The sequence below is a fragment of the Orbicella faveolata genome, unplaced genomic scaffold (genome assembly GCF_042242905.1).
Source record: "Orbicella faveolata isolate gen_17 unplaced genomic scaffold, um_ofav_v1 contig_1, whole genome shotgun sequence".
NCBI classification, from domain to species: domain Eukaryota; kingdom Metazoa; phylum Cnidaria; class Anthozoa; order Scleractinia; family Merulinidae; genus Orbicella; species Orbicella faveolata.
The window spans coordinates 4,661,106-4,688,941 of record NW_028301536.1 but is presented as its reverse complement, the minus strand read 5'-3'; the positions used below and the strand labels follow the sequence as shown (position 1 = coordinate 4,688,941).

The following is a 27,836-nucleotide window of genomic DNA, read 5'->3' as shown; positions in this document are numbered from 1 at the left end:
AATCACTCGAAATCGGACTTTTTTACTGTAAATTGAGTAGCAGAAAGCGAGGAAATTCGTTAAGAAATTCTCTTAAATACATAGCAACGGTCAAAGCGGTAAACTGGACTGCAATTGACTTTTTTTCATTAAAATTGTGCAGCGAGAGAAACACAGGATTACGCGCCATTACAGCGCCGAGCAACAAACAACCAAACAAACTCTCACAACGTCAAAATACTCAATTGAATTTACTTGCAGTGACTTTCCTTGCCATTTAAAAGTGAATAGAGCTAAACTTCCGTTGATTAATCATCGATGGAAGTGTAAAAAGGGCGAAAGATTGACGATTACTGTCGGCCAGTTCACTCAGGAAAATTGACCAAACGACAATTTCACCCGCGCTGTTTCCCGCCGTTACTGTGACCGTGGTCAGAGATAGGAAAATCCGGACCGTGCTAAGAACCAATCAAATTGAAGGATTCGTTACCGTGCCCTCTTGGGGAAAAAAAAATTATACGCAGGTGATCATATATTCATACAACCTGCGCAATATATATAGTACCTATTTTTGGGAGGAAATACTAATGTCCGACGCGAGATGCTCCTCAGGCAGACTGGATGGCTAGATGGCAGGTTGTTCAAGCTATGCAAAATGATCTACTGAGGGGAGTGGGGTTGGGTAATTGTGACGAAAAAAAATCAACCAAGCTGCTTTTAGACAAAAAACAATACATACTAACATAACGAGAAAAGAAAATCATAAAGGGTTGAAAAAGATATATTTTGAGCGTTCAGTGACCATAAATAAATTTAATTCATGCTTAACTCGAATCACTCACCCTTCCCTCGTAAACCCCTGAAAGTTTAAAGGGTTGCCCCCTAAGAATGTGGTGTAGCTGTAGGCTTTTGTACATTATACTAGCTTTTTTTAGAGCATTTTAGTTTTCCACAGAAATAATTTTTTTTACTAGAAAATAAAGACTTAACTCGAAATGGAAAAAAATATATATCAAATGCCACCCTAACAGAGCCGAATGGAGACTGAAGAGAAGTAAGTGGTAGTCAAATCAAATTAAAGGCGGTCAGGTTTCTTCAGTCATCTTGGTGCAAAACCCCTATGTATGATCATTAACCGAGCATTTTGGTGATTTTTTTTTTTTTTTTTGGAGGGGGGGGGGGGGGGGGACCGATTATTTTAATGGAAAAAAATGGAGGGCTAAATTGGATTATTTTAGTGGGGGAAGAAAAGCATAATGTACAAAGGCCTATGTAGCTGTTTACGAGCAAGTTCTAGCTGCGTGTTGCGTAGCTGTTTACCAGAAAGTTCTGTGTGTGTGTGTGGCGTAGCCTTTTTACCAGAACAAACGTAACCGTGAGTATTTCTTATTCGTTTTAATTTGATTACAACATGTAAACACATCGCATCAGAGCGGGGATCGATACTCAAGTCAATATGGCTGACTTCGATGGCGGGCGTGATTGCACGATTGGGTGACTTTCAGATAACCTTGAAGCATTCTTGAGCAAACCTGAGCAAACCAAGTATAATACCTTAAGCTAATCGAGAATTACGTTGATTATTTCCTGGAGAATTGTTTCACTGGAACTTCGAATTAATTTTGAGCACCTTAATCTGCACTTAATTTAGGCAAAACAAAGCTGAAATGGGGAAAAGTTTACAACAATACGTAAAGACTTGTAGTTGGCATGCAAAGCGTTTATTTAGCTCTCAGGGAGTATCGAGGATGCTTTAAGGAAAAATTCTGGTGTTGTATGCTGCTTTCGTTTTACCTCGCATCAATTAATTTATCAGTACTAAGAAGTGTGTTTCGTTATTTCAAAATAACGAAAATCAGTCGTCTCTGGGTTACACAGCTATTTTTGTATAATTTCAAATTTGATTTGCCGGCGATGTTGACTGCGTTGAGACAAACCCAGGCCCAGTTGTGACTGACTCTGATGTCAGTTAAACTATTTCTGCTCCTTAGTCACAGGGAAGGACTATGTAGCAAACCCTCTAATTTTCATTGTTTACCGACACCATAGGCTGATTTCCATTGAGCTGCTGATATGGCTCAGATCTTACACATATGATATTCTTTATACAGTTTGCTCCCAAAGTGCACTCGGCAAACGTTTTTCGCTTCTGTGTGAATTACCACAGAACGCGTCCGCATTTGAACATTTATTTTCAAATTAAATGACGAAGGATCACTGCAAAACGTATCACCCTTGATAAGGTAATAGGCATGTGTTGCATGTCCGACCATGTACGCACTGCGTACCTATTTTTGTTATATATTGCACTGAATCACTCCAACTAAGTCCTCTCGAACAAAATTTTCTTAATTGACCAGTTGCGTTTGCACGTGAAAACCGCAGAAATAGTCACATTCACAGTGGCTGCGGAAGCCATGAAACTTCAAAAAAAGCAGTTTTCATTTGTGGTAACCTGTGATCATTCGAACAGTGGCCAGTCGAATAATTAAATTATATATATGACTGAATTTATGAAAACCGTGTTAAGGCTTTGCACAAAAACAGCCATATGCACTTTGGTTTCACAACTCTAAAAGGCCTTAAAATAACTCCAAAGATGGAGAAGAATAGAGAGAGGAGAGCAAGAAAAGGGAGATAAGAGAGTGGAGGAAAAAAAAGACTTTTTTTATATCGTCTAAAATAAAATGCTTGATTTCTTTAACTCTGCTTTCATAAATCCAGACATATACAGTGCACATATATCAGACAAGCAATTGGACAATCGGGTTATTGGATTATTTTAGTTTGGCCCTCTAAACGTAGTTAGGTCTGTAACAAAAATTCGTGGCGGCTATCACTACAGCTATTACAGTCACAAGCTCTTTTCCATCAGTTATTGATCGCCAAAAAAACAGTTAGAAGAGGAGTTTGGTTTAAAAGGCAGATCACCGATAGTGAAAAGCAAAAGTAACTCCTTATGTCAGAAGACACCTGCATCTATGAGTTAAATCAGTTAACATATCTTTGCTGTTGATTTCTAACCTCTGAACTCTTGATGCAATCAAAAGCTAAAATCGAGATTGTATTTGTTGGTAATGAATAAAGCTCTCGGATCCGGGTAACTTGTGCTGTTCATCGCCACCAGCAGCGATCGTCCATCTTTTTCGCAACCCAGGTAAGTTTTGTACTTCACGTTTCTAAAAACTGTAAAACTCCAGTAGTAGATTGGCCTGAATCTCATTGACGACTCTGTTCGGCTGTCCGTGCTGTATTCCTTAAGGATAATGATGAGAAGCATTCAACATTAACTAATCACTTTCTTTTTCCGACAGCATGAAATTCGTTTCCTTTAGTAAAGCCACATAGAGTTTCGTTACACGACAGTTGGCGAAAAAGCGCTTGAAATTAAATGAGAGTGACCCAGTTCTAGTTAGCCATTATTGTGAGGCAAGGATAAGTCTGTGTAAAGATAAGTTTTTGTAAGGGTGTGGCTTATCTCCGGTTTCTGAAGCCAGTGGCGGATCCAGAACTTGAGCCAAGTGGGCAGCCGGTTTTTTTTTTTTTTTTGCTTGTCCTGGCGGCTTTTCTTCCTTCTGTGATACTTTTTTTTTTTTTTTTTTTTTTTCACTCAAGATCCCAAGTTCCACCACTGGATGCACCACTGGAAGCATGAATCGATTTAGTCTAACAGTTTTTCTGCTGCTCCCTGGTCCATTACCTTCCCCATTATCCATTTGTACACCTCGGTGGGAAATACATTACGCTTACCATTCCCCCCCGCCCCCCACCCCCACCCCCACTCTCACCACTGACATAGACCTTCAATGCTTATGTAAAAGTGATCTAACTACATTAAAACCGTTAAAATCGTTTAAAAGTGCCATACGAAACATTTGACCCCAGGCGCTGAGCTTCATAACCTAGCACTACCGATTCTACTCAGGTTCTCACGACATTATATTGTTATCAGCTCCAAAACATATTGCTTTTGCAACTCTAAGAGCTTTTGTTTGCCGTGCCATTTTTTGGTGTTGTTGGCTGCGAACCAAACAAATTAGACAACAAGCTTCGTTTGGATAAACATGAGCGGTAGCCATGCTTACTGAGAAATTGTCTATCTAATGATCATTACTAAATACTTACCGCGGCTACCATGATCTCCCCTTTATTTGTGGCATTTATAACGTAAGTCTTCGACCCCAATGTGTCTTCAAAGAAAAAGGAAAATCCTGTTCTACTTACGCCCTTTGTTTTGGCAACAGCTACAAATAAATCAAGGGAAAACTGTTTAAAAGTTGTTAGCAGAAATTGACATACATTTCTGTAGCTTGGAACAAGTGAACGTTATAAAGCAGCTCCGCATTTGATATGGCGGTTTAGTTTCGCAATTTTGTGACTTTGACTCATAGAGCATTTTTCAATTGAGTGTCGGAAAACCAAAACCAAAGAAATCACTCTAACCAATCACAAATGGCACAGACAAAACAGTGAGCGAATCAAAACAAGAAGTAATTCCATGTAGCTGACGCAAAGCGCGGGAAAACGAGTGCGAGTGAGTCGCGACTGGTTTTGATTTTTCTTCAGATTGGATGAAAAAGTGGCGCGAGTTTTTTAAGCCAAGTCGGTGTAGCGTAGTTGATGCAAAACCAATTACTTTTCGACACTCAAATGAAAACCGCTCTAAATAAGATCACACTAAAAAAAAAAACATCACTGTTTTCTATTTGTATAACCATCTTGTATACTAGAGGGCATGCACGTTAAACAAAATAAGTCACATTCTCGCGTAATGAGCTATCCTGTAGATTATAGGAATGACGTTTTAAAATGACTCTGGCAGGCTGCAGTCGAAGTAAGAGTTGAACGTCAATTTCGAACATTTTATCAGGGTCTTGTTTCTATCATCTGAATGCAGAACGTAGGAGTGTCGCGGGAATTTTTTTTTTTCCATGATAGTATAAACAAAGAACTATTGGCGACTTGGAGGGAACATTCAATGAAGAAATATAGGGGAAAGACCAAGCAAAAACCGCGCCGACTTTATTTTTATTCAATTAATAAACCGATATTATTTTTACTCAATAAGAAACGAAGTTTTGACCTATGCTGCATACTTACTACCGTAATCCATGTCCGTAAAAGTGCCATTGCAACTGATGATATTGTTAGACTCTCGTTGAAGCAAGGAGGTGGTTGCTGGGTTCCAAAGTCGATAGGAAGTGTCTTTCCTCACTCGATGATACAGTTCCGGTCCCTTGGTACCATACAATACAATAATTTTAATAAATTATAGTAAAGATTTAAAAATAGATGAGTAACCAGGATAAGACATTTGGAAAAATAGGAAAACGATCTCTGGTTAAAAATTTGTTTAAAACGAGCTTTCGACTACCAGTCTGTAGTCTTTAACGAGTAAACTCGTTAAAGACTACAGACTGGTCGCTCGTTTTAAACAATTTTTTAACCAGAGATCGTTTTTCTATTTTTCCAAATATAGTTAAGATGTCCGATCGATCTGGCTCAGTTGAGGCATGGATTTCACTCATTACTTGTGCACTAATTCTACAATTAAAACCAGTTCGATCAGATTGCGGACGAGTGCGATCACTTAACACGATAATTCCGCATGAACTAGGCATCGCTGCCACCAAAGCTAGCGCTTCCGCTCGAGACATCGCAAGGTTTTTGCAATAGTGAGCTTCTTAGTATATTGTATCAACTTTTAGAGTGTGTTGGATTGACAGGAATATAAGGCCTCGCTTTTTAAATTTCCAAATTACAGTTTGAATGTGATCCGGTTTCTGCGTGTTCCATCCAAGTGTACGATATATATAGGCCCGGAGGGGTGGGGTTGTCCCTTATTTGGGCTATATAGGTATGTGCGGCCCCAAAGGGTAGGGTTTTTCAGCCGTTTTGGTCATAAATAGGGTATCGATTTTGGCCATTTTGGACTTAAATAGGGTATGGTTTTAGCACTCTAGTCTTGAATTGGCTATGTTTCTTAGACCAAGCTGCTTTTTCATCATTAATCAATAAGACCGTCAACAAAAGCCTTTCATAACTTATGTTTAGGGCAACTGTGCCAGCCGCAACGGTCATAAATAGAGTATCAAATTTTTGGCCAGGTCATAAATAGGGTAGGGAAAATTGCAGATTTTAGTCATAAATAGGGTAAGGGTTTTGGGAAGTGCGCCGCACACCCCCCACCCAACTTTTCTGGAATTACTTCCCCTCCCCCCCCCCCCTCTCCCGGGTTGTGGGTGTCGTTAAAATCCCTCTCCCGGATCTCTTAATTCGAACTCATTGTTTTTAAAAGTCGGTTAAGCACATCATCAAGATAGATCGCAGTGTATAGGTAAAAGCCGCGTTTGCAGTTGTATTTTTTTCCGTGTGTGTGTGTCTGTGCAGAAAGTTTCTCTTGGTCCAACAGATTGTGGTTTTAGTATAGGTACTTGAATGTCTTGCAACACACAAGAAATAAGCGAAATCTCTATTTCAAGCCAGATCTACCACACCGCTTTTACATGGAGACTTTTACATGGACACTTTTAACTGATAGGTTATTTTATCCTTAGTTAACAATAGTAATAAAAAAAATACCACTTTTATAATAGTTAACATAGTTATCAACACTTCACTTAGAGTTAATCACACTCACGATTTAGTTCAAGCTGATACGGCTTTAAATTCCTTGAATGTCTTACAAACCATATGGTAGCACTACAAATGAACGATATTTGGCCTGCAAACGCATTTTTATTTAGTTTGATTATGCTAACGCAGACGTTTAGATATCCCGCTTGTTTAGCGTACAATTTACAACTCATACCCCACCCTGGTAAAGAGGGGGTGAGAACTCCTCTCTTGGGTTCTCGTTGTAATCATACAGATAAAATTCGTTTCTGTTTAATGGAAATCCTAAGGCTTGGTATTCAAGCTTATTAAGGACGAGTATTTTGTTCGTTCGTCATGACGTCATGTGACGTCACATAACGACTTTAAGTGCGCATTTTGGATTTCGCTATTTTCTCAGAAAGAAAATAACGGAAAACATGGAAGATTAATTCAAAACATATATAGATATAAGACAGTACACTTCACCTCGTCTTCTGTAAGCTCCACTTTAACGTTTATATCTTTCTCAAGTATTGTATCAAGAGGCAGAGGGACATAATCCCGATCACCTTCATCGTACTTGAGTAACTCTACGTGGGCTGGAGGCAATTTATCTAAACCTACATCGGCAAAAGCTACCATGATAAGGTAACGTAGTTCCAGAACCTCGTCGCCTTTTTCGAAAGATACACTGCGCTTGATTCCTTTGAAATCCACTTGGGCTTTGAGCACCACAGGATTGTTCGACCTGTTTGGGAAAACACTAAGTCAGGCTAACTTCAGGCAAACTAACCTTAAACCAGCATTAACCCTATTCGTACCGGGATATTTTAGGTCTGCTAGGGCCGAACGAAGGGGGGGGGGGGGGGGGGCTTTTCAGGCCCTCTCTCTGTAACTCTTAGACAATGAAACTTTAGCGCGTCCAAAAATATTTCTTTGAGGTCAATAACATAGATGTCATATGACGTAAAAATGAGACCGGCATTTTCATTTCGATCCGGCATCTTGGATCCGGCAGAAATTAAAAGCCGCCGAAAATGGCTCAAAAATAGTCAAAACCAGTAAAGCACATCATAACTAACAAAGGGAAAGTAAATACAAGAAAACTGTTCCTTTTTATTTATTTAGTTTTTTTTTTATTTTCTTTTCTTAATTTAAAGCAACAATATTCAAAATTGGAAGAACAAGCCTTTCATGTTATTTAGGGTGACGTCGCCAAATTTGGACCTTATAGCTTTCATACCCCCTCTCACCCCCTCCCCCACAGACTGAATAGATCTAGAGTCCTCTGGATATGAGAACCTGGGCCATTGCAGGAGCTACCCACCCCCCGTACAGCGGTAATTCGCCAGTGTCCTTTCGGTAATCCATTTAAACTTTGACACCGGGCATTTTAGCAGCTCGTGAAATTTGGTAAGTGGTGTATACTAGAGTCGCGTGCACCCATAACAATCCGAGGAAATTCCTGTCATTTACGACGGGTGTAAGGTCAATAATAGTAATCATCACATCCGGTCAGAAGCGTGTAAGCACCTTCTTGCTTGATTATTAATGTGCGTTTTATTTACAATGAACCTTCCATTTCTTTTATCCACGAGCAATTATAAGAACTGTAGCGTGTCTTAATTGCAATCATCTTTATCTAAATGATGTTCAGTGTAACAACGGGGCCTCTAATGTCGCTAATAAATCAGATTATTATTTGCTTCTTGCAGGCATTGATCTACCCTGTGTGCAAAGGGTTTTCGGTTGCGGCTTGTCGCCGATCACAGTCGCAGCTTGGCCACGAAAACAAAAAAAAGGAAAAAACCCTCTGCCACCCCGGTAGCATTAATCGCGATTCAAAACTGTTTAATTTTAGAATTCATCAAACCGCATACCGTGAGTTTTGTACAGAAGAGTTGCAACGTGACTATAAAGCGAACTAATAACTTGAACTCACCTGTTAAGTAAGAAAAATATCGTTATTACTGACAAGAACATTAAAATCTTCGGGTGCAGTAGGATTCTCAGGATGATACCCAGAAAAGACCACATCTTAGGCAGATTCAGCATGTCGCTAGTGGAGAGATCACTTGTCTCAGAGCATATTATAGCAAGCGGGCAGGAAATACACTGTCCAAAAGAACTGAAGGTACTTATAATCCACAACCTTTGACAAGTCAGAACACAGAAGTGGAACAACAAAGAATATGTCTGGTCAAGTCAAATAATCTCTTAAGCTTGATTCGGCTTCCGGTCACGAGCTGAATCTTTTGGATTATTGTTTTGTGCATGTATATCGTGTGTGCCTGATTTTTCCAGAGTGTTTTGTTATTTTCCTTAGTGGTTAGCATGCTCTCTACATCTAATGGAATTTTCTTTTCTGCATAGCCTGACACACATTAGTATTTGATCCTCATCGCCCGAGACAAGACCACAATCAGTCTGCATTTAGATATCTGCTTTGTACATGTAGGCACCTGTGCAGTTCCAGCCATTAGTGGTCATTATAATGTCATTATATCGTGTACCAAACTTACAATTGTAAGACGGCCAAAACGGTCGACGTAGTTACGACAGATACGAGTGTACGCTTTACGAGTTTATTGACAAACAGCGAAGACAATAACAAATAAACGGGAACGAGTAACACTGAAATACAATAAACAAGCTAAAATAAGCCTAATGCTAGTAAAGAGTAAAACAAGCTAACTTAGCTAAGAAATAACAAAGTAATTTGGTGTAAATAACAAGACAATTGCAATAGGAAGATTGCATGACAAAAATAAAGAAACAGGAAACTGTGTGACAAAAAAACTGTCAACAGTTGTTGAGTATTACATGAAATGCAAAACTAAAAAGGTTCAAGTTACAGGATTACACAATAGTGCTAAGCTGTGTACAAGCCAGTCACACAAGTAATTAGAGTGATAAAAACAGGCTACAAAACGTATAAAGGAACAGAAATGAATTTGGATTTGTGCAAGCAATCACAAGTAATCAACAAGGATATGTGGTAAGCGAAAAATACAATATTTACTAGCAAAAACTATAAAACAAAGGAACAGAGATAAAGCTACATGCTGTGCTGACTAAAGGTCAAGAAAACTAAAGGAATAATACTACACAAAAACACAAAACTAGTAAAGGCAACTAAAAGCGACTGCTAACTGAACTAATGAAATAAAAGAAACGAACTAACCAAAAGCCGGAAAGAAAAGTACAAATAAAACGAAATAATGCACTACATACCAAGGGTTATTGAGAATATAGCATTCGAACTAAACCAGTGCTTGACTTGAGAACTTGAGTATAGCTCAGAATAAACCAACTGAATCAACTGAATTTGCTGAACAAATGGTTGCCAATTTATAACAGATTTGAGGAAACTGTAGGAATAACTCTAAACCAAATAAGGCTAGGGAGTGTATTTGTTGCCCACGAATACAGGATTTACCTAAGGGAACTAGGAGGTAACTTCTCCTACACAACAGGATTTAGCTAAGAGAAGTGTGTGGGAATGAATCACCAACACATACCAAAATAAGATGTGTAGGGAAACCAAACTAACGTAGGAAAATAACCCAAATAGTAAGAAGAAAAATAACACAACACTAATAAAAAAGTTTGAGAATTAGAACTGAAAATGAGCTAAAGTGACCTTGTCACACAATGTTTTCATTTTGTCTCTGCCAAAGGTCATGTTCGATGATGAACGTATGTAAGACGCATTTACAAACTGAAATATCTGTAAATCAATTCGTAAGTCGTCAATACTCCAACGAATGAGGAGGCTAAAAATCATTTTCTAAAACCCAAAACTAAGGAGCCACTAAAGTTTGTATCCTCATCAGGCATAAGAGGCGGTAAATTTATATCTGTTTACAATTTTACAGCTCAATACCGTTTGGAAACTGGCGCATTTTGAATTTCAGAGTTATGGCAGTGTGTGACAAAAGGATACCATCGCGTTTGTCGGAAAATATATGCTCATCTCATGATTTTCAGCCTTTCAGAGAAGTTAAAGCATTGGGAAAAGAGTTTATGTAAATGTTTTGTTGTTCAGTACAGATAATCAGTCGTCTAGATAGCAATATTGGTGTACCATTGAGATACACAACATTTATTTATTTATTTTGTCTTTTTTGCTCGACAGTCATTTGGCGCTAAACGACTGCATCGATCAGCACCCTCTAAGGGAAAGCTCAAGTCGGATTTATTGATGGCAAGATTCGTCAAGCGAAGTAAGCACATGCTCTGCAAATGCAAGCGCGGCCTGGAGCGATGACAGTCACACAACATGAGGCGCTTTTCCACGCGTAGGCTACAATCATACAACGTTTCTAGGACAGAAAGAGATTAATTAAATCGTATTAACTTTCAAAGCTTTTTTTTTTTGGCGATATCACAATTGGCCAAGTTAATTTTAAAATACCACGTTGAAAACATAAAAATAGAATAATGAATTCCCGGGGGTACTCTAAGAAAAGTTTGGGTGGAGGGGTGCGGCCCGCTTCCCAAAACCCTTACCCTATTTATGACCAAAATCTGCGTCATTCCCTACCCTATTTACGACCCGACTAAATATTCGATACAATATTTATGACCTGACCATTAAATCAAAACCCTGTTTCAGACCTGCGCTATAATACGTTCCCTAGTTCAGACCAATGTTAAATTACCGTGGACATAATTTGTGGAGGGCTTTTGTTAATTTTCGTTTCGATAATGGTGAAAAAGTGGCATCTTAAAAACATACCGATATCAAGGCTAGAGTGCAAAAACCATACCCTATTAATGACCAAAATGGCCAAAATAGGCTAAAATCGATACCCTATTTATGACCAAAACGGATGAAAAACCATACTCTTTGGGGCCGCACATACCTAGATAGCTCATAGTACCCCCTCCGGGAATGAGTTAAAGCATTCGACAAGAAGGATTAAAAGTATTTTTAATCCTCCATACTGGAATGCAACCATTTCGAACTCAACTTGTGAATAACAACTTTGACATTTTAGTGTTAAAAAATCATTTTCATTCCTGAGAATAAGAATGACGCTTGATGCATCGAAACGTCGTTTAACAATACTTTTAATCTTCCTTGAAAAATAGAAAATGCCCAACAATTTAAGTTCAAGTTTTTTGATCCCCTTCTCCGTAAAAACTATGAACTGAAGATCAACAGAACAACGACAAAAAAAGAACCGATGATTAAGATTGGGAAACTGTAACATGGGTAAAAAAAAAGACTTGTTTCATGCTGCGACACCTAAGACAGAACAGAAAAAAACGAATGCTACAGCGATTTTGGCACGCGAAATGATCTACTCCGCTTAATAATCGTTACGAAAGTAATAAATTCAGAAACAAGGAAAATATGGAAAATATGGCTCACCCGGCAGGACAAAATTAACGTTCCCCATGGTTATACGGGTACCTCGATAATAAAAATTGTTCAATCGGGGAAATAACTGGTATTCAGTAATTTCAAGGTTGACATGCAGCGACAAATATGACTTGCTTGTTATAGTTTCATTATTTGTTGATTTTTTGGCTTTGATTCCTGTAATCGCATCAGCTTTTATTATCAGTTACTTGGTTGACGTCCAACGTTTGCGGCTTAACTATTGTTAGTTAGACAAAACATGCTTTAGCTTTTGACCCTAAAGCCCAATTATCTGAGGCAATCTGCCAAGCTACTTGAAAGCAGGGTTGAACTGGTCTGTGTCACGTGAGGGCAAAGGAACTTTTTCGCTTTCCTTCGTTCAAAAATATTCCTTGACGATGCCTGAACAAATATGGTGAACACAGTTTTCTTTTAGTAAAAATTCATTAACAAAAGGTCACCGTGGTTTAATTTCTTTAACTACCATTTGTCTGCTTTAGTAGTTTGGTTAATCAGATGAATACAGCAGTTCCATATTTCGTGGCCTTTTTTATATATTCTTCTAAGCCACAGCGTCAACGAAAAGATGAACGTGTCTGCAAAAAGGTTTACACTGTATATCGTAGAGCGCATTTTATTCTTCAATTCAACGACAACATATATAAGTGCACTACAATATTGATATACTGTCTATATCATTTACATTCAATACAACTAAAGTGACGTGACAGAGGTCTTAAGGTAAGCAATGACACAGATAAATCACCAACCCTGAACAAGACCTAGGCAGTATACACTGAAAAGATCGCGAAATCCTTTCCTTCGTAAAGAGGAAGGAAAAACAAAATAAATGACCCTGTGAACAGGCTCCCGCTGGAAGGAGCTGAAAGGTTCTGACCGCGGCTGCAAAAGTCGAGAAGAAACCGGGTGAGAGTGAAGTGGCCGATAGGGGAATGGGGTGGAATAAATGATGTCAGAATAAACCAACAAGATAACAACTGGGACAGTTACCATGGGATTACTGAAATGGATTAACAACAACTAGCTTAAACTAAGAGCGAAGCTTTTTCAATATGCCTCCATCCTGTAGCTTCTTTATTACTGCAAATTAACATTGCCCACAGGTTGGCTAATTTCCTTACCATCACCGAAGTTTGCAGCGGTTTTCCGGGATCATGAAACGACTAGAAGAAGATGTATGAGTATTCCTTTGTTCCCTCATGATTGAAATGCTAAATTATCGTACTCATGAAAGCTTTCGTCAACATACACTTGATGGTACCTTATGGACCTTTCCGGCGCAACGGCGAACATTTTGAATTCTATTGTTTGAAATAGCCATTATGGGATGCTTAGGGGGGCAAATACATACTAATTGACCCCCCTGAGCACCGCACGATAGCTATTTGAAACAACAGAGTTCAAAATGGCTGCCGTATCGCCGAAAGGGTCCATTATAGTCTTAGGTGCCTGGAGAGAGCATAAAATCAAACTCTTGCATGTAAACGAAAACAAAGGTGTGGCTGACTAAGGCCCTTTCCTCTTCGTAGTTTACATTAAGTAGACAGTCTCGGTGCCATGTTAGAATTGTTATATATCAAACGCGGGCTTCATAAGAAAAAGGCCAGTCTGCCCTGTCAGAACCGCTCTACTCGAAGTTAAATATTCTACACCACAAAGTAACCATATTGCGCGCCCTCCACGAGTCAAATTACTTGACCGTCTGTGAGTTCTATCTGTTTAGTTTTCCTTCCACTCATGGATCACAAGAAAAACCACAATCTCATACACTTGATTTAAACTTAACAGCTCAATTCGTTTAATTAAATTAATTATCTAATAGACCAGTTTACAGTTGTCTGCTCAGTGACCTAGCCATTGGATGGCAGCGAGGCTGGAGTTGACCTTGTTTTGATACAGACCTCACTGCTTTTGTCATGTAAATACACCTAGTTAGCATCAGAACAACTTGTTTTACACAACAAAAGCAGTGAGGTCTGTATCAAAACAAGGTCAACTCCAGCCTCGCTGCCATCCAAAGGCCAGGTCACTGGGCAGACAACTCTAAAATGGTCTATTCTTATACCTGATAACACCCATTTTACCGGATCATAATCTCTTGCCTTTTGCGCAATACTTGACTAACACAGCGTTTCGTATTGCATTGGGAAAGTCGCTAGAGGTGCTCAGAGTTTAAAGCCAACGTATAAACTACTTAACTACATATTTAAAAGAAAGAACATGTATATATGTACAAGTAAACAACTGAGACAACTACATATATTGACCTCGCTTTGCAATGTTGCTAAAACTTAAAGTTACAAGTACGTGTACCAGCACCGAATAGCTGCAGCTTTACTTAAAAGGCATTTAATTTACATAAAAAGTTAGATGGTGTACAGGTAATCAACTCAGAAAACTACATCCATTGACCTCGCTTTGCCGCGATTTTTTTTTTAAACTTAAGATGCCATGCATGATCACCGGAAAGCCCTCAGCCTTAGTCCATCCATTACTTTTCCGGATGATGTGGTCTATAAAGGGGGGTTATACTTATTGACAATGAACAAAGCCTGTGGGTCTGGATAATGAGGATCTTCCATTGTTACTAGCGTTGTATTCTTATTGCCGTCAGTTCCCAAATACAGCGTGGTACAGGGTTTGCTTTTGAACATTGTGTGGCCCCAGTAATAGTCGGGTACAAAAATGGAACCGCTTGTTGGAGTCGACTAAAATGAAAGAAAAAACAACAACAAAAATATTACAAGCTTAATTAGTCAGAGGTCAGCACCCATGAAACATGAAAAGAGCAAAATACTGAATAAGGATAAAAAAAGGAAATAAAAGTTCTAACCCCAGACATGTCAAAATCGTGTACTATCCATGTCCTGCATGTCATATGCATCTTTATTGTAAAACGAATGAATTGTCAGAAGAAATTTGGTCTTTTGGTCTTTCTTAAAATTAAGGCCTTCAAGTAAATTCTATAAACGTTTTCAAGATCGGTTAAGGTGCACGGAAGAAACGTTATCGGTACTAACTTCACTAAAAAATCTTGGGAGTTGTGACGCCTCAAACTTTATCACACTGGGGGAAGAGATGCATGGAGCAAGCCAGATTACAGTATCCTGGTTCAATAGGAGAACAGCAAGACTTTTCCTAATCCTAGTCGCCTCAAGTGAAACGACTTTTTTTAAATTATAATTACTTACGCTGACAATGACTTTTTGACCTTCCCCCTTTGAAGTTATGTAGAGGTATTTGTCTTTTGGCCCGTCACCATTGTACACTAAGTAAAACTAATTATTCCCTACCGAGTCTGCTTGTATCATCGCTGAAAGAAAACACATTTATTACGTACCATACTTATTTATTTGTTAGTGTTCCAAGTTTAGGACATAATTTAGCTGTCGCTGGAAGTAAATCACGGGCCGGGTTGCAGACTAGCGAGAGTGTTGATTTCAGCGTTTGTCACTTTTCCGTGAGTTTTTCTGATTGTACTGTTTGTCCTTCAGTTTAGAGCTTGAGTAATCTCACAAAACACAAAACACTATAATAAGCGCTAGCCATCCTTCAGGTATTGCGTTTACCAGCCTTCGGACAACGCGGCCCAGAAAGATTAGAATTACGTAAGGGTACTGGTGTAGAAGCCGCAACTAATGTTAGACTAATTCAAGAGTGAAAGAATGTGAAAGAAAGAAGGTGTCCCTTTTTAAAACTTCTAAAGATACTGCGTGCAACCCCCGTGAGCTATTCCAGCAGTGTCACACAGAGTAAGTACCCAGAGTGGTTATTATTGATGCCATCAGGACCCAGGCTCCCTTGTCTCGGCTTCTCATTAAAAAAAAATAATAAAATAAAATAAATAATAATAATAATAATAATAACAATAATAATAATAATAATAATAATAATAATAATAATAATAATAATAATTATCGAACTCTTACTCACTATCCTGGCTATCAATGCCACCATTGCAAGTTACTTTCTTGTCAGTAGGCCAGATCGGTTTATGTTAATGCTACCTGGTCTCAGCTCCTTTCTCGCAGCTTCTCACAGCAAAATTGAATGTTTCAAAAAATTTACTCACTATCGCTGCTAGAAAAGCCACCACTGCAAGTTACTTGCTGGCCAACTTTCTGCATCAAGCCGTTGCTGACAGGGTTCCAGAAGCGATAAGGAACTTCTTTCTTGATGGTGTGAGGTTTCAAATCCGGAGGAGTTGGTCCCTGTGATCCCGTTATCGGATACCAAGGAATCACAACGTGACATGGATGGATATGAGAACAGCCAGCCTCTGCATGGCAGTTGCTGTATACCTGCAATTTCACAAGTATATAAGACACAAAGCATCGTATTTCAAAGCCCCTTCAAAGCACTTAGAGGGATTTTCTAAGATCTTTTACGGTAAAAGTTTTTTAAAGCTCTAACGTGTTTTCCTTAAATCCATTGTAGATTGTGCTCCGCAATTTTAACCCCACATCTGATCTAACAGTAGCCTAAGGCCAGGTTTTAGTTCTCTGTAAATAGCTCTCTCTCTCTCTCTCTCTCTCTCTCTCTCTCTCTCTCTCTCTCTGTTGTTGTTGTTGTTGTTATTGGTTTTGTTGTTGCAATATTCTTCAAATAATCGAATGCCTGAAACAGGCTAATCTGATGGAAGTACAAACCAGCCAATTTTTTGCTAGCATGGCATATCTAAGAGAGGGTGGTAGGTGTTGTTTGGAAGAAAGTATAACAAAATAGTTTTGCTTTTAATAGATAGCCCTCGGTTTGCTCTCAACAAAAAGGCATATTTTGTAATGGTTTTGACATCATCAAACGTCATCAAATTGCTACTCTGGATCTTGGCCTTCATTAAGTCAGCAAATAGTGCAAACTGATGAAGATTTAGCACACGAAGATGAACGAATCTTCAAACGGCACTAACTTGCACGCGAAGACTTCACAAAAATAAGAATTCAGTCAAAAAGCCTAAGTTTGGCTGCTATCTCAATATCAAATGACAAATTTTCAGTTTCACTCTCTGTTTCAGCTTCACAGCTTCTGCAGAAAACTCTGCAAGACGAGGGGCTGGCACCGTACAGTCGAACTGGCTAACCCTCGGACGTACCGGCAAACTCGTACCCACTGTAATACAAGGGGGGATGGAACTCTTCCCCTGGGATTTCGTTCTCTGATTAAGGCACAGCGAAATAAATATACACTGAATAAATAGCCCTGTGCATGTTCTACAGGATGACACCATTTGGTTGATTATGACGTCATATGACGTCAAATGACAGCATTTGACCCGCCAGCTTGCATTTTACTATTTTCTTAAAACATTCAGGAAATAACGGGGGGGGGGGACTAAAAAAAAATCGAGCCTAATTGCAAATGAAATTTAAACATTCATGAATTTCTGCAATTTGATGAAAAAAAACTGCGAAAAATAGAAAATTATGTCAAAAAAAGTTGATTCTTAATAAGACCTACATGAAATTTGCGGTTACCATGGCAACATCAAAAATCATGGACACACAATTGACATATCAAAATATTTGCGGAGAGCGAATGAACAGCTACTGGAAGTTTCAGCCTCTTAAAGTAAAACTTTGAAAAAACCTTCTGGGGAGGGCTGGCATTCACTCCCACTCCTCCCCCCCCCCTCGCCCACCCTCTTTTTACTTCTGATGGTTAAAACGTCCTCATGCATTATCAGTTGTATCGTAATGAGTCTGCTCTCAACAGAGTCCCGACAGTGTCGCCAAATAACTCACCTGTTTTTCTTTTGTAACAACAGTTATCGCCTTTATTTGGGCATTTTCCTCTAGTTGTTGGTCGTTTCCAAGGTCTACGTAATCTTTAAAGGTTTTATCAAGTACTTGGAATTTGACATTCGCTGGTGAGATATCATCTGCCAACACATCAGAGAACTCCGAGAGGAAAAGTGAACGTAATTCCTTGACTTCCACGCCTTTCTCGTAGCTCATGATGCGCTTGGAGTCACCGAAAGTCACATGCACCTTCCTTGATTTCTTGGACGCCATCATCAAATGCCGTTACTCCGTAAAATAAGTACGTTATTTCAGAATCTGGATCCTGAGTACTGAAACCTCGCGAATAAAAACCCACGGGGTCACCTTTTATAATTTCAGGTAATATTCCTGTTTACATATTTTAGGGTAAAGCTCATCTGTTCTACTTTAATTTTGATTCGGCGCAGCACAGGAAGATTTGAGCACATGGCTACTGAAGCAGAACAGCTTAAGATTAGTAATGGATAACACGATATGAGTTCAGGTATATCACTTGCCAAAGTCTGAAATGTGCATGAAAATCCAGTAGATTAACATTACTTTTACTACAGTTTAAATATATTTGAGGCACGTTTGTTCGTTTCTTTGCTTGTTTCTTTTAGGTTTTGTTTTTCTTCTCTCTCTTTTTTGTTCCCTGGGCTCTTTGGTGGAATGTATTTCACTGACCTTCCTAGGTTTAAAACAGGAAATTTCACAAAAGGCAATATTACTAAGGTAATAAAAACGCACAAAACTCTGTGATCTGGCTGGTTAAAGATTACTCTCACCAGACAAATTTCACGCCAGATGAACGACGATAAGTTCACAAAAATATTATTCATTCTGCTATCCCATTAACGGTTTATAATCTCTTTTTTTTTTTTCTTTTACTGAATTCCATTTTCTGAGGAAAGACGCCAGCCATAATTACATCAGCCTAAATACACCACTCCCCCCTTCATCGTCTATCCAGCAATCTCTTTCCTCAAACGTCATAGCTGAATTGACTGACAGACAACTGGGGAATTAGAAGTACTGGAGATAATTATTCGATCGTTCGTTTCCTTTCGTATTTCCTATCTTTCCAAGAAGCTTAGAAACTTCCGCTTACCTACAAGTTACTATTAATCGACAACTCTACCAACATTAAGTAACATGCTATTGCTTAGGCGTGTTTAAAACACGAAATGGCAAAATGGCGAAATGGCACTTTGATTACATATTTTCGGTTAAAGTTCATCTGTTCTGTTTTTAATTTGACTAGGCGCAGCACAGGAAGTTTTAAGGTCATGGCTACTGAAGCAGAACAACTTAAGATTAGCAGTGGCTAGCACGACATGAGTTCAGGTATATCACTTGATAAAGTCTGAAATGTACATGAAAATCCAGTAGATTAACATAACTTTTACTACAGTTTAAATATATTTGAGACACGTTTGTATGTTTCTTTGCTAGTTTCTTTTAGGTTTTGTTTTTCTTTTCTCGCTCTCTCTCTCTCTCTCTATGTTTTTTTTTTTTTTTTTTTTTTTTTTTTTTTTTTGCTGTTCTTTTTCTTGCACCATCCAATTATTGCGTAATCTTTTCCTTGTTTTATCTGCCAATTAAGAGTGAATGCCTATAAAAACGGACCTAAATCGCCTATCAATGGCACAAGTCGAAAAATTGATTTCGCTTGTATTTCGTCCATAGATAGGTCCTAGTAAGAATAGAAACGGATCATAGTTAGTTTCTGCTAATACAGCTTTCTTTGGTAGAAATATGCCAAAAACGATTTCGACCCGATTGGGCTCAAAATCTACTTCCGGTTTTGCTGAATTTTCCGAATATTTGATTGCTTCGCGCTCCGCAGAACAGCTACTTGAGAATCCTTCAATGGATTTTATATTCAGTTCAGGTCTTCATGCTATGACTGAGCGAAAAATAAAATAAATCAAAGTTAGTTTTGAACCCGAAAAGAGATCAAACTGACACGCAAAATTTTACAATGTGTCGCAAGAGAATTATTGCATAAAAACATCGCCATATTTTTCTATGGGCTATAACTTTAAATACCATAAAAACACTTTCTACGGGTTAACTATACACCCACCTGTTAAGATATCAAAAAATATCTCTGGGCAAATGGTTTCAAGTCGCCCCCCTTGGCCTGTGTTTCTCATAGATTTTGCCCAAAATCCGCCGTTGGAATGTAAACAATTGCGTGACGCGGATAGCCACTCTCGATTAAATATTCGTTTCCAGCAATCCGATGAAAGCAATTTTTGAAACGTTGTTTGGATAAAATAAAGGAATTTTTTTGTTTCTTTGTTTTTTTTTTGTTTAAGTTAGTATTTTTCATTTGCATTGCAACACCCACGACATCCCCGATAAAGAACGTTACTACGGTACTCCGGGAAATGATTTTAACACTTGTTTATTTTATTGATTTCACTGATAACTTACAATACAGTGGCAGTTTTAAAGATACACTTAACCAATCCTCTTTGGTTTATGGCAATTGAATCATTGACTGACAAATAAAGTCAAGTGGAAATACCATAAATTCTATAAACTACTAACTGCGTGACCGCATCTCAGCTCTTCTAGCTGTGTAGAAAATTTGTACTACACAATATGCTCAAACTCAGCTAGAAAACGCGGAATTTCTTGAATTGAATTAGCCGAGGAAGAAATTGCGTTTAAGTTTCAATCATACTGGGAAAAAAATCCATCTTTTCTACTTTGGTTGTTTGAGCAATTAACTGAAATTTGCAGATCATAACACTGGTAGACAAATAAACATTACAGTGGTCGATCTAGGACTAGGTTTACACTAAAGGAGTTTTTTTGGATTCGTAAAAGTTCCCGGATTCATCAATTTTAGAGTATTTGGATTATTAGGAGTTTACAGTGAAAGGTTATTCGGATTCTTAACCGTTTACATACGACGATAACCCCGGGAACATCCATGATGGAATGGTTAACAAGCAGTTTGTTGCCTCGACAACGAGAAACAAAATGCCTCCGAAAATAAGGCTAGGGGTAGGTTGAGACAGTCTGAAGTTTTCTTTCAACTCGCTGACCACGGTACTGTTGTCCATCATGTCAGGTCCCTCCAGGTATTTATTCTGGTCTTTACTTAATATCTAGAACCGTCGAGGTTTTCGATCGTGCCATCGTCGTCATCTGCGCAGTAAAGTATAAATTGGGTTTCTGAGGAATATGGCATTACCCATTATAAAGGTGATTACCTACACCTGAAACAGCACGAGGTAATCACCCAGCGACCACCATCAAATGGCCATCAATGAGCCTACGACTCGACTACGACTGGATCATGTAATCCGCCATTTCGTTCCACCGCAAACTCAAAAGATCACGGGCGGAAAAATATCCGGATTCGAGAGAAAATCGTTTACACGACAAAACTCTCTGGATTCAAAAGTTTTCGGATTCAAAGTTCCCATTTTAAATTCCGGATTCAAAATCTCCGGAGACACTACCAAACCGGGGAGTTTTTATTTCGGATTCGTCCACTTTTGTGTAAACGGCAAAATCAATCCGGCACTAAAGCGTTCCGGATTCATCACGAATCCGGAACAATTTCCTCTGGTGTAAACCTACAATCCTGGCCATAAGTTGTTGGGACCCCTCCCCTTTTTGCGCGCTAAAACCCACGATTTCAACTACGTCCTCAACGATTTAGAACAAAAGATGAATAGAAGCAAGTACAATTGACCCCCTCCCCCTCCCCCCCCCCCCCGCCCAGCAATGTTGCAAGAAAATGAAACTATTCTGAAGATCGGATGTGGCAGAAAAGGAAAAAGGGAAAATAGAAAGTGGTTAGACAGTTGTGTTGGAACCGAACCCGATTGCTGAAAAATCGTTGTTATTGGAATAAGACGTGAATATCTATCTTATCGTCTCTTTAGTTCGAGAATACTGTTCTATAATAATAATAATAACAATACATAATATTTAAGAGGAAGCCTCCAATCACCATAAGGTGGTTTTCAGGAGGGTCCTACAAGAGGCGAACAAGAGGGTCCTACAGGAGGCGAACAATTCTTGAAACGTGGCTATTCTGAAGCTATTGTCGAGGATTTTTTTGCTTCAAGATTTTTATCAACATTGATAGGGGGGAGGGGAGTAGGCGGGCTTGCGCGGTTTTGGTCTTAAGAGAGGCTGCCTGTGAAGTCATCTGCCGTAACTGTCCCAACACTTTTGACCAGGATTGTAGTCTTATATGAACAGCGAACATCCATCTTGTTTTGTTCGCGGAAGTCGGTCACGAAAGAGCGAATTTCAATGAAATATATATATAATTTGATTGACCAATTAGCGAGAAATAGGTTGGCCACCAAAACAGTTTAGGTTTTAGCCAAACTCTAACCCTAAGTTTTAAGACTGAAGAAAAAAGAAAAAAAGCATTGAGCATTTCAGTTGTTTGAAACAGAAACATTCGCGCACAATGAACTATATGTATAGTACGTGCGTAACCTGGAAAGCAATCCGTCCAGCACAGTAATTGTTCAAATTAACAGCTTACCGAGACACGCGCACTGTTGATGCCTCTTATTTATGATTTAAACTTTTAGGATTTGTTTACTTTACTTTTTCCGACTTTTTAGCAGGAGAAAAGGCACTAAATGTGCTGGTACAAATAAAAAGGTTTAACCGAAAATCGATCCGTCGAAATCAACAAATACAAATTTAATCACTGTAGCGTTCCTTCAGATCACGTAAGGCTACAAACCAACAATATCAACTTGTCATTACGCTTAACAAATGAACTTAGAACGATTTTCTTTCTAGAACTCGTTCTTGTATTTAAAATGATCAAAGAAAGAACGACAGCTTAAAACGACATAGCAATAACACCCGAACTCCAAGTAAATTGCTTTTAATTGGCGTTTTTAATTAACGAAATTTCCAAAGCGATGACTTTCAAAATATTAAAATTAAAAGTGGTCCATTGTGTTTTTCCTTTTTTCACCCAAATGTTTTAAGATAGCCATCTGCGTTACGTTTGTTGGAAACGAATTATGTATTCAGGGTGACCGCCCGCGTCACGCAATTGTTTACATTCTCACGGCGGTTCAGGGAAAAATTTATGAGAAGCACAGGCCAAGGCAGGCAACTTAAAACCATTTGCCCAGAGATGTTTTTGATTTTCAAACAGGTGGGTGTACAGTTAAACCGTAGAAAGTGTTTTCATGGTATTTAAAGTTATAGCCCACAGAAAAATATGGCGATATTTTAGTGCAACACATCGTAATATTTTGCGTTTCTGTTCGATCTCGTTTCGGGCTCAAAAGAAACCTCGATTTATTTTATTTTTCGCTCAGTCATACCATGAAGACCTGAGCTGAATGTAAAGACCATTGAAAGATTCTCAAGTAGCTGCTGAGCGACGCGCAAAGCAATCAAATTTTCAGAAAATTTAGCTTAACAGGAAGTAGATTTTGAGCTCAATCGGGGCGAAATCGTTTTTCGCAAATTTCTCCCCAAAAAAGCTGCATTAGCAGAAACTAACTATGGTCCGTTTGTTTACTAGCTAGGGCCAACCTATGGGCAAAAAATGAGCAAAATCGATTTTCGACTTGTGCCGTTGTTTGGTCCATATTTGGGTATTTTTGCATGGCAGATGAATTTATAGCCAATCTTAAATGTAAGTAAACTCTTGACCAATTTTTGTATAGCTAATAGCAAAGTAAATAGGATTGTAAAGTAGGAGTTATAGCCCCAGTTAATTGTGCATTTAATTTCGTTATTTGTTCTGTTTGTTTGTTTCCTGTGTAACAGAACGTAATAAATAAATAAGTAAATAAATTAAGAAGGTAAAAAAGTACTGAACGCCTGGAAGAGGCTAGTATTTAATTATAAGTAGAATATTGCACACTTATTAGTGAAAATAACCTGTTGAGTAGGCAATAAAAATAGGGTATAAATTGCATGGGAGTAGTATTGCAAGGATTGTAAATAGTGTACTGTAAATCGATTATTGCAATGTGAGTGATGAAAATAATGTAATTTTGTAAAGAAAGTATGTAAGTGTGTATTGAATGCATATAAGTTATCAATTAGAAAAAAAATCATGTTGTAAGCATTCTCTTTGTATTCAGAGTTCAGTCGTCAAATTTCCGAAATTGTGCCAGTCAGTCATTCTAAATTAATCTTTACACCTCTCTCAGGGGTCTCAATAAAAGCCGGTTACCGGCGGTCTACCGCCGCCTGTAGGACCTCTTGCCGCCGTCTGTTTGGATTTCATTAATGAAAATAAAAATGATATTAATAAAAAAAAAAACAAAAAAAAGCAAATACAGCAACAACGGCGACCACTGAAATTTTTAAATGCTACAAAAAAGCGGGCAAACTAAACGTTCCAAAGAAATAGCGTACATGTTGTTTGTAGCCGCCGATCAGTGTTATCACGGTTCATCTCAGGATACCTAAGACATCTGAATGATTTAATTGTATGATTTAATTTTTCATTATTTTATGATTATTAAATACCTTAATAATGAACCGTGGGAGAATCAATGAAAAGTTGAAAATGAGGTTTGGTTTTGTAAGAATATTAGTAGAGAGAATTTTGTTGTAAAGTTTATCTCATTTCATTTTTTTCTGAAGAGTTAAAAATCAGTTTGTTTTCATGTTGGTATATTTGAATGAGTAGCAGTGAAGTTGTACTTGTTTTAAGAAAGGACTTCAAAGAAATTACTGCCTAAGTGGATATCAAGTGTCACTGAGAGATATCTGCCTAGAAAGGTATTCAAAATGCACCTCTTTGCATCAAAAAATTATTAGTTTGTCAAAAAACATCCTGCTTTGTGGTCAATAAAATACCCATCAACAGCACGCTTTTTGATGCCCAGAACGTTGGAAATCGCATTTCCAAGTTTCTAGATTTCAAATTTTTCTGGGGGAGCAAGCCCCCAGACCCCCCTACGGGAAAGGCGCCTTACGGGCCCTTTTGTGGTCACAGCTGCCTATTACACTTTCAGTGGCCGCTTACAACTAATATCATTGAAACCCCTGCCCTGTAGAGCGTCCCTGTTAACTTAGACAGTGCAGTCGTGCCAAGGCCATTTTATCGATTCCCTACTACCGTTCTATTTCCGTCTCCTTTGAGTTCAAAGGTCTCTTGAATTGTTTCAGTTTTTTCAAATGGAAACTTTCTGATCCGTGCTCGTACTTTTCTGCGTTTTATCTTTTGTGATCTCGATAGCGTTCACTTTTATGTGAAATTCTTTTCTCTTTTTTCCTATTCATACGAAACATGTTCTTTTTCATAAACAAAAAATGTTGCAGTATGTTCTGTATGTTTGTGTTGTTTTGTTTATTTATGATGTTACCCTTATCGTGCATGTGCAAAATTGAATACTGGCTTATACACGCGAGACTAACTTGTTAGAGATATCCATTAAACTGAGTTAGCATCCTATGGGAAAGTAGTTCGATCACTTGACCAATAGACTATAGTCTCTTGACTTGACTGTTGTATTTTCCATGAATACCTTAGGAAAACAAGCTATTCGGTAAAAGACTTATTAATTAAGGTTTACCACTAGTTCTAGAAACATCTCATTTAATAAACAATGTATGATATTTCCTGGACAGTATTTTTGTGTTCGATTCACTATAATATTCATATCTGACATCCAGTCTAAAGAACGATAAAGAATAGCTTGTATGGGAGAGAAAGTTACTCAGCAGCTGATGTAATCAATCATAAAATTGGGTTAAAAATTCTCCACGCGAAAGACTTTAGTCTCAAAATTTAAGGTGTCTCGATACAGATGATTCTGGAACACACCAAGCATTTTCAATCGGCTTCATTTTTATATGAAAGGTCTTGCGCGTAGCTTTAGACTCGTTTTGAAACAGAGACACAAGGTAACTCGGAAATGGCCTGTTGTATATTGTGTGACTGCCGAATTGTTGGCATAACTTATTTTAAGTCAAACTCCTGTACAAATATGTTTTAAAATCTGCACTAGTTTATTTTCCTGTGTTTGCCACTTACGTCGGTATATATTCTATCGCGTGTGACATTTGGAAAATTATTTGTTTGGCTTTGGGGATCACCTAGGCTCAGTCTCCAGCCGTGGGTGTTCCGGTGCGCCCTGGATTCTCTCCGCGTGGAGAGGATCGCGTTAGCGCACCGGCCGAAACACCCACGGCCAGGGACTGAGCCTAAGAATCACCAGAATATCTTGTTACTTTGCATCTAAGAGACGAGAAGTAGATGCATCCCAAAGGAAAGTGGCTGGGGTTACAATTCATTCATTCAAGTTGAAAATCATTGCAAGCACTGATTATATTTATTGTTCTTAAAAACTGTAAAAGTGCCAGTTACGTTTATGTTGAGTTTACGTCTTATTTCTTGTTAAGCTACGGTGGCCGGAAAAAAGGGTATTTACAAATAGTAATCTCTTATGTAATGTTAACACGACCACGCCCACAAAAAGTGATTTTGCTACATTGTTGTGGTCACTTTCAACAATAACCCCCTTCACTTTCATATGGAAGTTCCCAAGGGGTCTTATAGCTCTTATAAAGTCAAGGATTGTTTGGGATTACAAACGCTCTCAGTTGAATCCTGTCCCCGGGTGGCTTAAGATTCGTAGCATTATCTTTACCACAAAACAGCTTCTTTAAGAAGGCTCGGAAATCCTTCATCTGTACCACGTATATGATAAAATTAATTACGCCGTTTGAATAAAGCAGCCCAGCGCTAAGATACCTTGTTATAAAATCTGTCTTAAAATCAAGAGAAGGCTTAGCCAACATAACATAGGTTGCATAATAAAGCAACGCTGAATATGGAATGATGAAAGCAAACGTCATAGCGACAAGAAGATATGTTCCACGGAGTTTAGTTGCTATCAAGTTGGCCCTGATGGCGTTGTTCCTCTGAACATCTATTCTTTTTCTTTGTTTTGTCCATAAAGTTTTTGCAACGGAAATATTAAGATAGGTTAAAATAACACTCGGTATAAGGTGCTGTACTAAGGCATAACATACGGTTATTATTCTAAAAGGTAGATAACTGTTATCGTATTTACAAATTACTGTATAATGTGTATCGTTAAGATTATATCTTATCCCGTTGAACGTTGCTGTTGGCCCTAAAACGACAATAAAACCTACAAGCCATGCGGTATAAACAAGCTTGCGAACAGTAGAGACACTGAACGAGAGGGGAACGGCACGAGTTGCCAAATACCTCTCCAAGCTTATTATTATTAAATTATTCATCGTTATTGAAGGTAGCAGTATGCCGATAAATCGAACAATTCTGCATGCCCAGTCATGTTGGAACACATCGACCATAATCTGAATACATATCAAGGGAAGTGAAATTATATTACTCAGTATATCTGACAGAGCTAAGCTCTTGATGTAAAAGTTGAAATTTCGCAGAAATGGAGTGTACTGCATATAAGAGACGACCTTTTTCTTAAACGATATAAAGTAATAAATTAGAACGTTGCCTACAAATCCTACTGCACCAACAGACGCAAAAACTAAGACAAGAGCGAGTTTAGTGGTGAAGCCTGCTGGTGTGAACACGTAGACTGCAGTTTTCATTTCTGTGGTGTGGACGAGAGCAGAGTGATTACTGACAGAGAGGTTGGACTTCATCTGCGAAATACAAATATACTATGCTTAAAAATAATTCTTGCAAAAGTTATTGCATTGCCCACCAAAATAACTCATGCACAACCTGCAAAAAGGGAAAAAAATTTCATCCCCCAAAAAATTGTTCAGCACCCCTACCCATCACCACCGTCAAAAAAAAAAATGATCCCTCCCTGACAATCAACCAGATGAACAATAAAAATAATAATAGACATACGGAGAAGCAAACGCATTTTTAAATGAAGAAAAATAAAATTCTTCCAGTGTCTAACTACAAAAAGTCGTTACGCCTTTTAACCTTTGTTTTCTCTAAAGGGGCTCAGTCATAGTAGTTTGTGTTATTTTAAAAACATTCAAAATTATCCTTGAATTGAAGGAAACCTGAAAATAGTAGCCTGAATTTACTCAGGAAGAAAAACACCGAGGAGATAATAATAAAGCCTAAAGGAACAAGGGTGTTTAAGGATGGAGAAGATTAACAC

General features: G+C 38.4%; 3 protein-coding genes and 2 long non-coding RNA genes across 6 annotated transcripts; 1 reads left to right on the top strand and 4 right to left on the bottom strand.

Moving 5' to 3' along the window:
* Positions 1 to 1,359: 1,359 nt before the first annotated feature.
* Positions 1,360 to 10,092, bottom strand: LOC110061970 (uncharacterized). Of its 2 annotated transcripts, none has more exons than XM_089286092.1 (6): positions 9,811 to 10,092; positions 8,519 to 8,728; positions 7,063 to 7,324; positions 5,080 to 5,215; positions 4,105 to 4,223; positions 1,360 to 3,235 (listed from the first exon to the last, which is right to left on the bottom strand). In XM_089286092.1, exons 2-6 carry the CDS (start codon positions 8,629 to 8,631, stop codon positions 3,023 to 3,025), a joined length of 843 nt encoding a protein of 280 aa, XP_089142218.1. In that variant the 5' UTR covers positions 8,632 to 8,728; positions 9,811 to 10,092; the 3' UTR covers positions 1,360 to 3,022. The 2 variants fall into 2 exon arrangements, with proteins under 2 accessions (XP_089142218.1, XP_089142222.1); XM_089286096.1 differs by having other exon boundaries at positions 8,519 to 8,635.
* On the top strand, positions 9,018 to 10,943 carry LOC149117784 (uncharacterized). The gene is made up of 2 exons (XR_016206290.1): positions 9,018 to 9,574; positions 10,715 to 10,943. It is a non-coding gene; the product is annotated as an uncharacterized LOC149117784 (long non-coding RNA).
* LOC149117783 (uncharacterized) lies at positions 10,647 to 12,053 on the bottom strand. Its single transcript, XR_016206293.1, has 2 exons — positions 11,957 to 12,053; positions 10,647 to 10,901 (listed from the first exon to the last, which is right to left on the bottom strand). It is a non-coding gene; the product is annotated as an uncharacterized LOC149117783 (long non-coding RNA).
* A 2,120-nt stretch (positions 12,054 to 14,173) lies between these two features.
* On the bottom strand, positions 14,174 to 18,058 carry LOC149117782 (uncharacterized). Its single transcript, XM_089276300.1, has 4 exons — positions 17,710 to 18,058; positions 16,041 to 16,269; positions 15,262 to 15,281; positions 14,174 to 14,676 (listed from the first exon to the last, which is right to left on the bottom strand). Exons 1-4 carry the CDS (start codon positions 17,980 to 17,982, stop codon positions 14,482 to 14,484), a joined length of 717 nt encoding a protein of 238 aa, XP_089132426.1. The 5' UTR covers positions 17,983 to 18,058; the 3' UTR covers positions 14,174 to 14,481.
* A 7,953-nt stretch (positions 18,059 to 26,011) lies between these two features.
* On the bottom strand, positions 26,012 to 27,490 carry LOC149117781 (allatostatin-A receptor-like). The gene has a single exon (XM_089286089.1). The coding sequence runs from the start codon at positions 27,355 to 27,357 to the stop codon at positions 26,272 to 26,274; it is 1,086 nt and encodes a 361-aa protein (XP_089142215.1). The 5' UTR covers positions 27,358 to 27,490; the 3' UTR covers positions 26,012 to 26,271.
* Between the last annotated feature and the right edge of the window lie 346 nt (positions 27,491 to 27,836).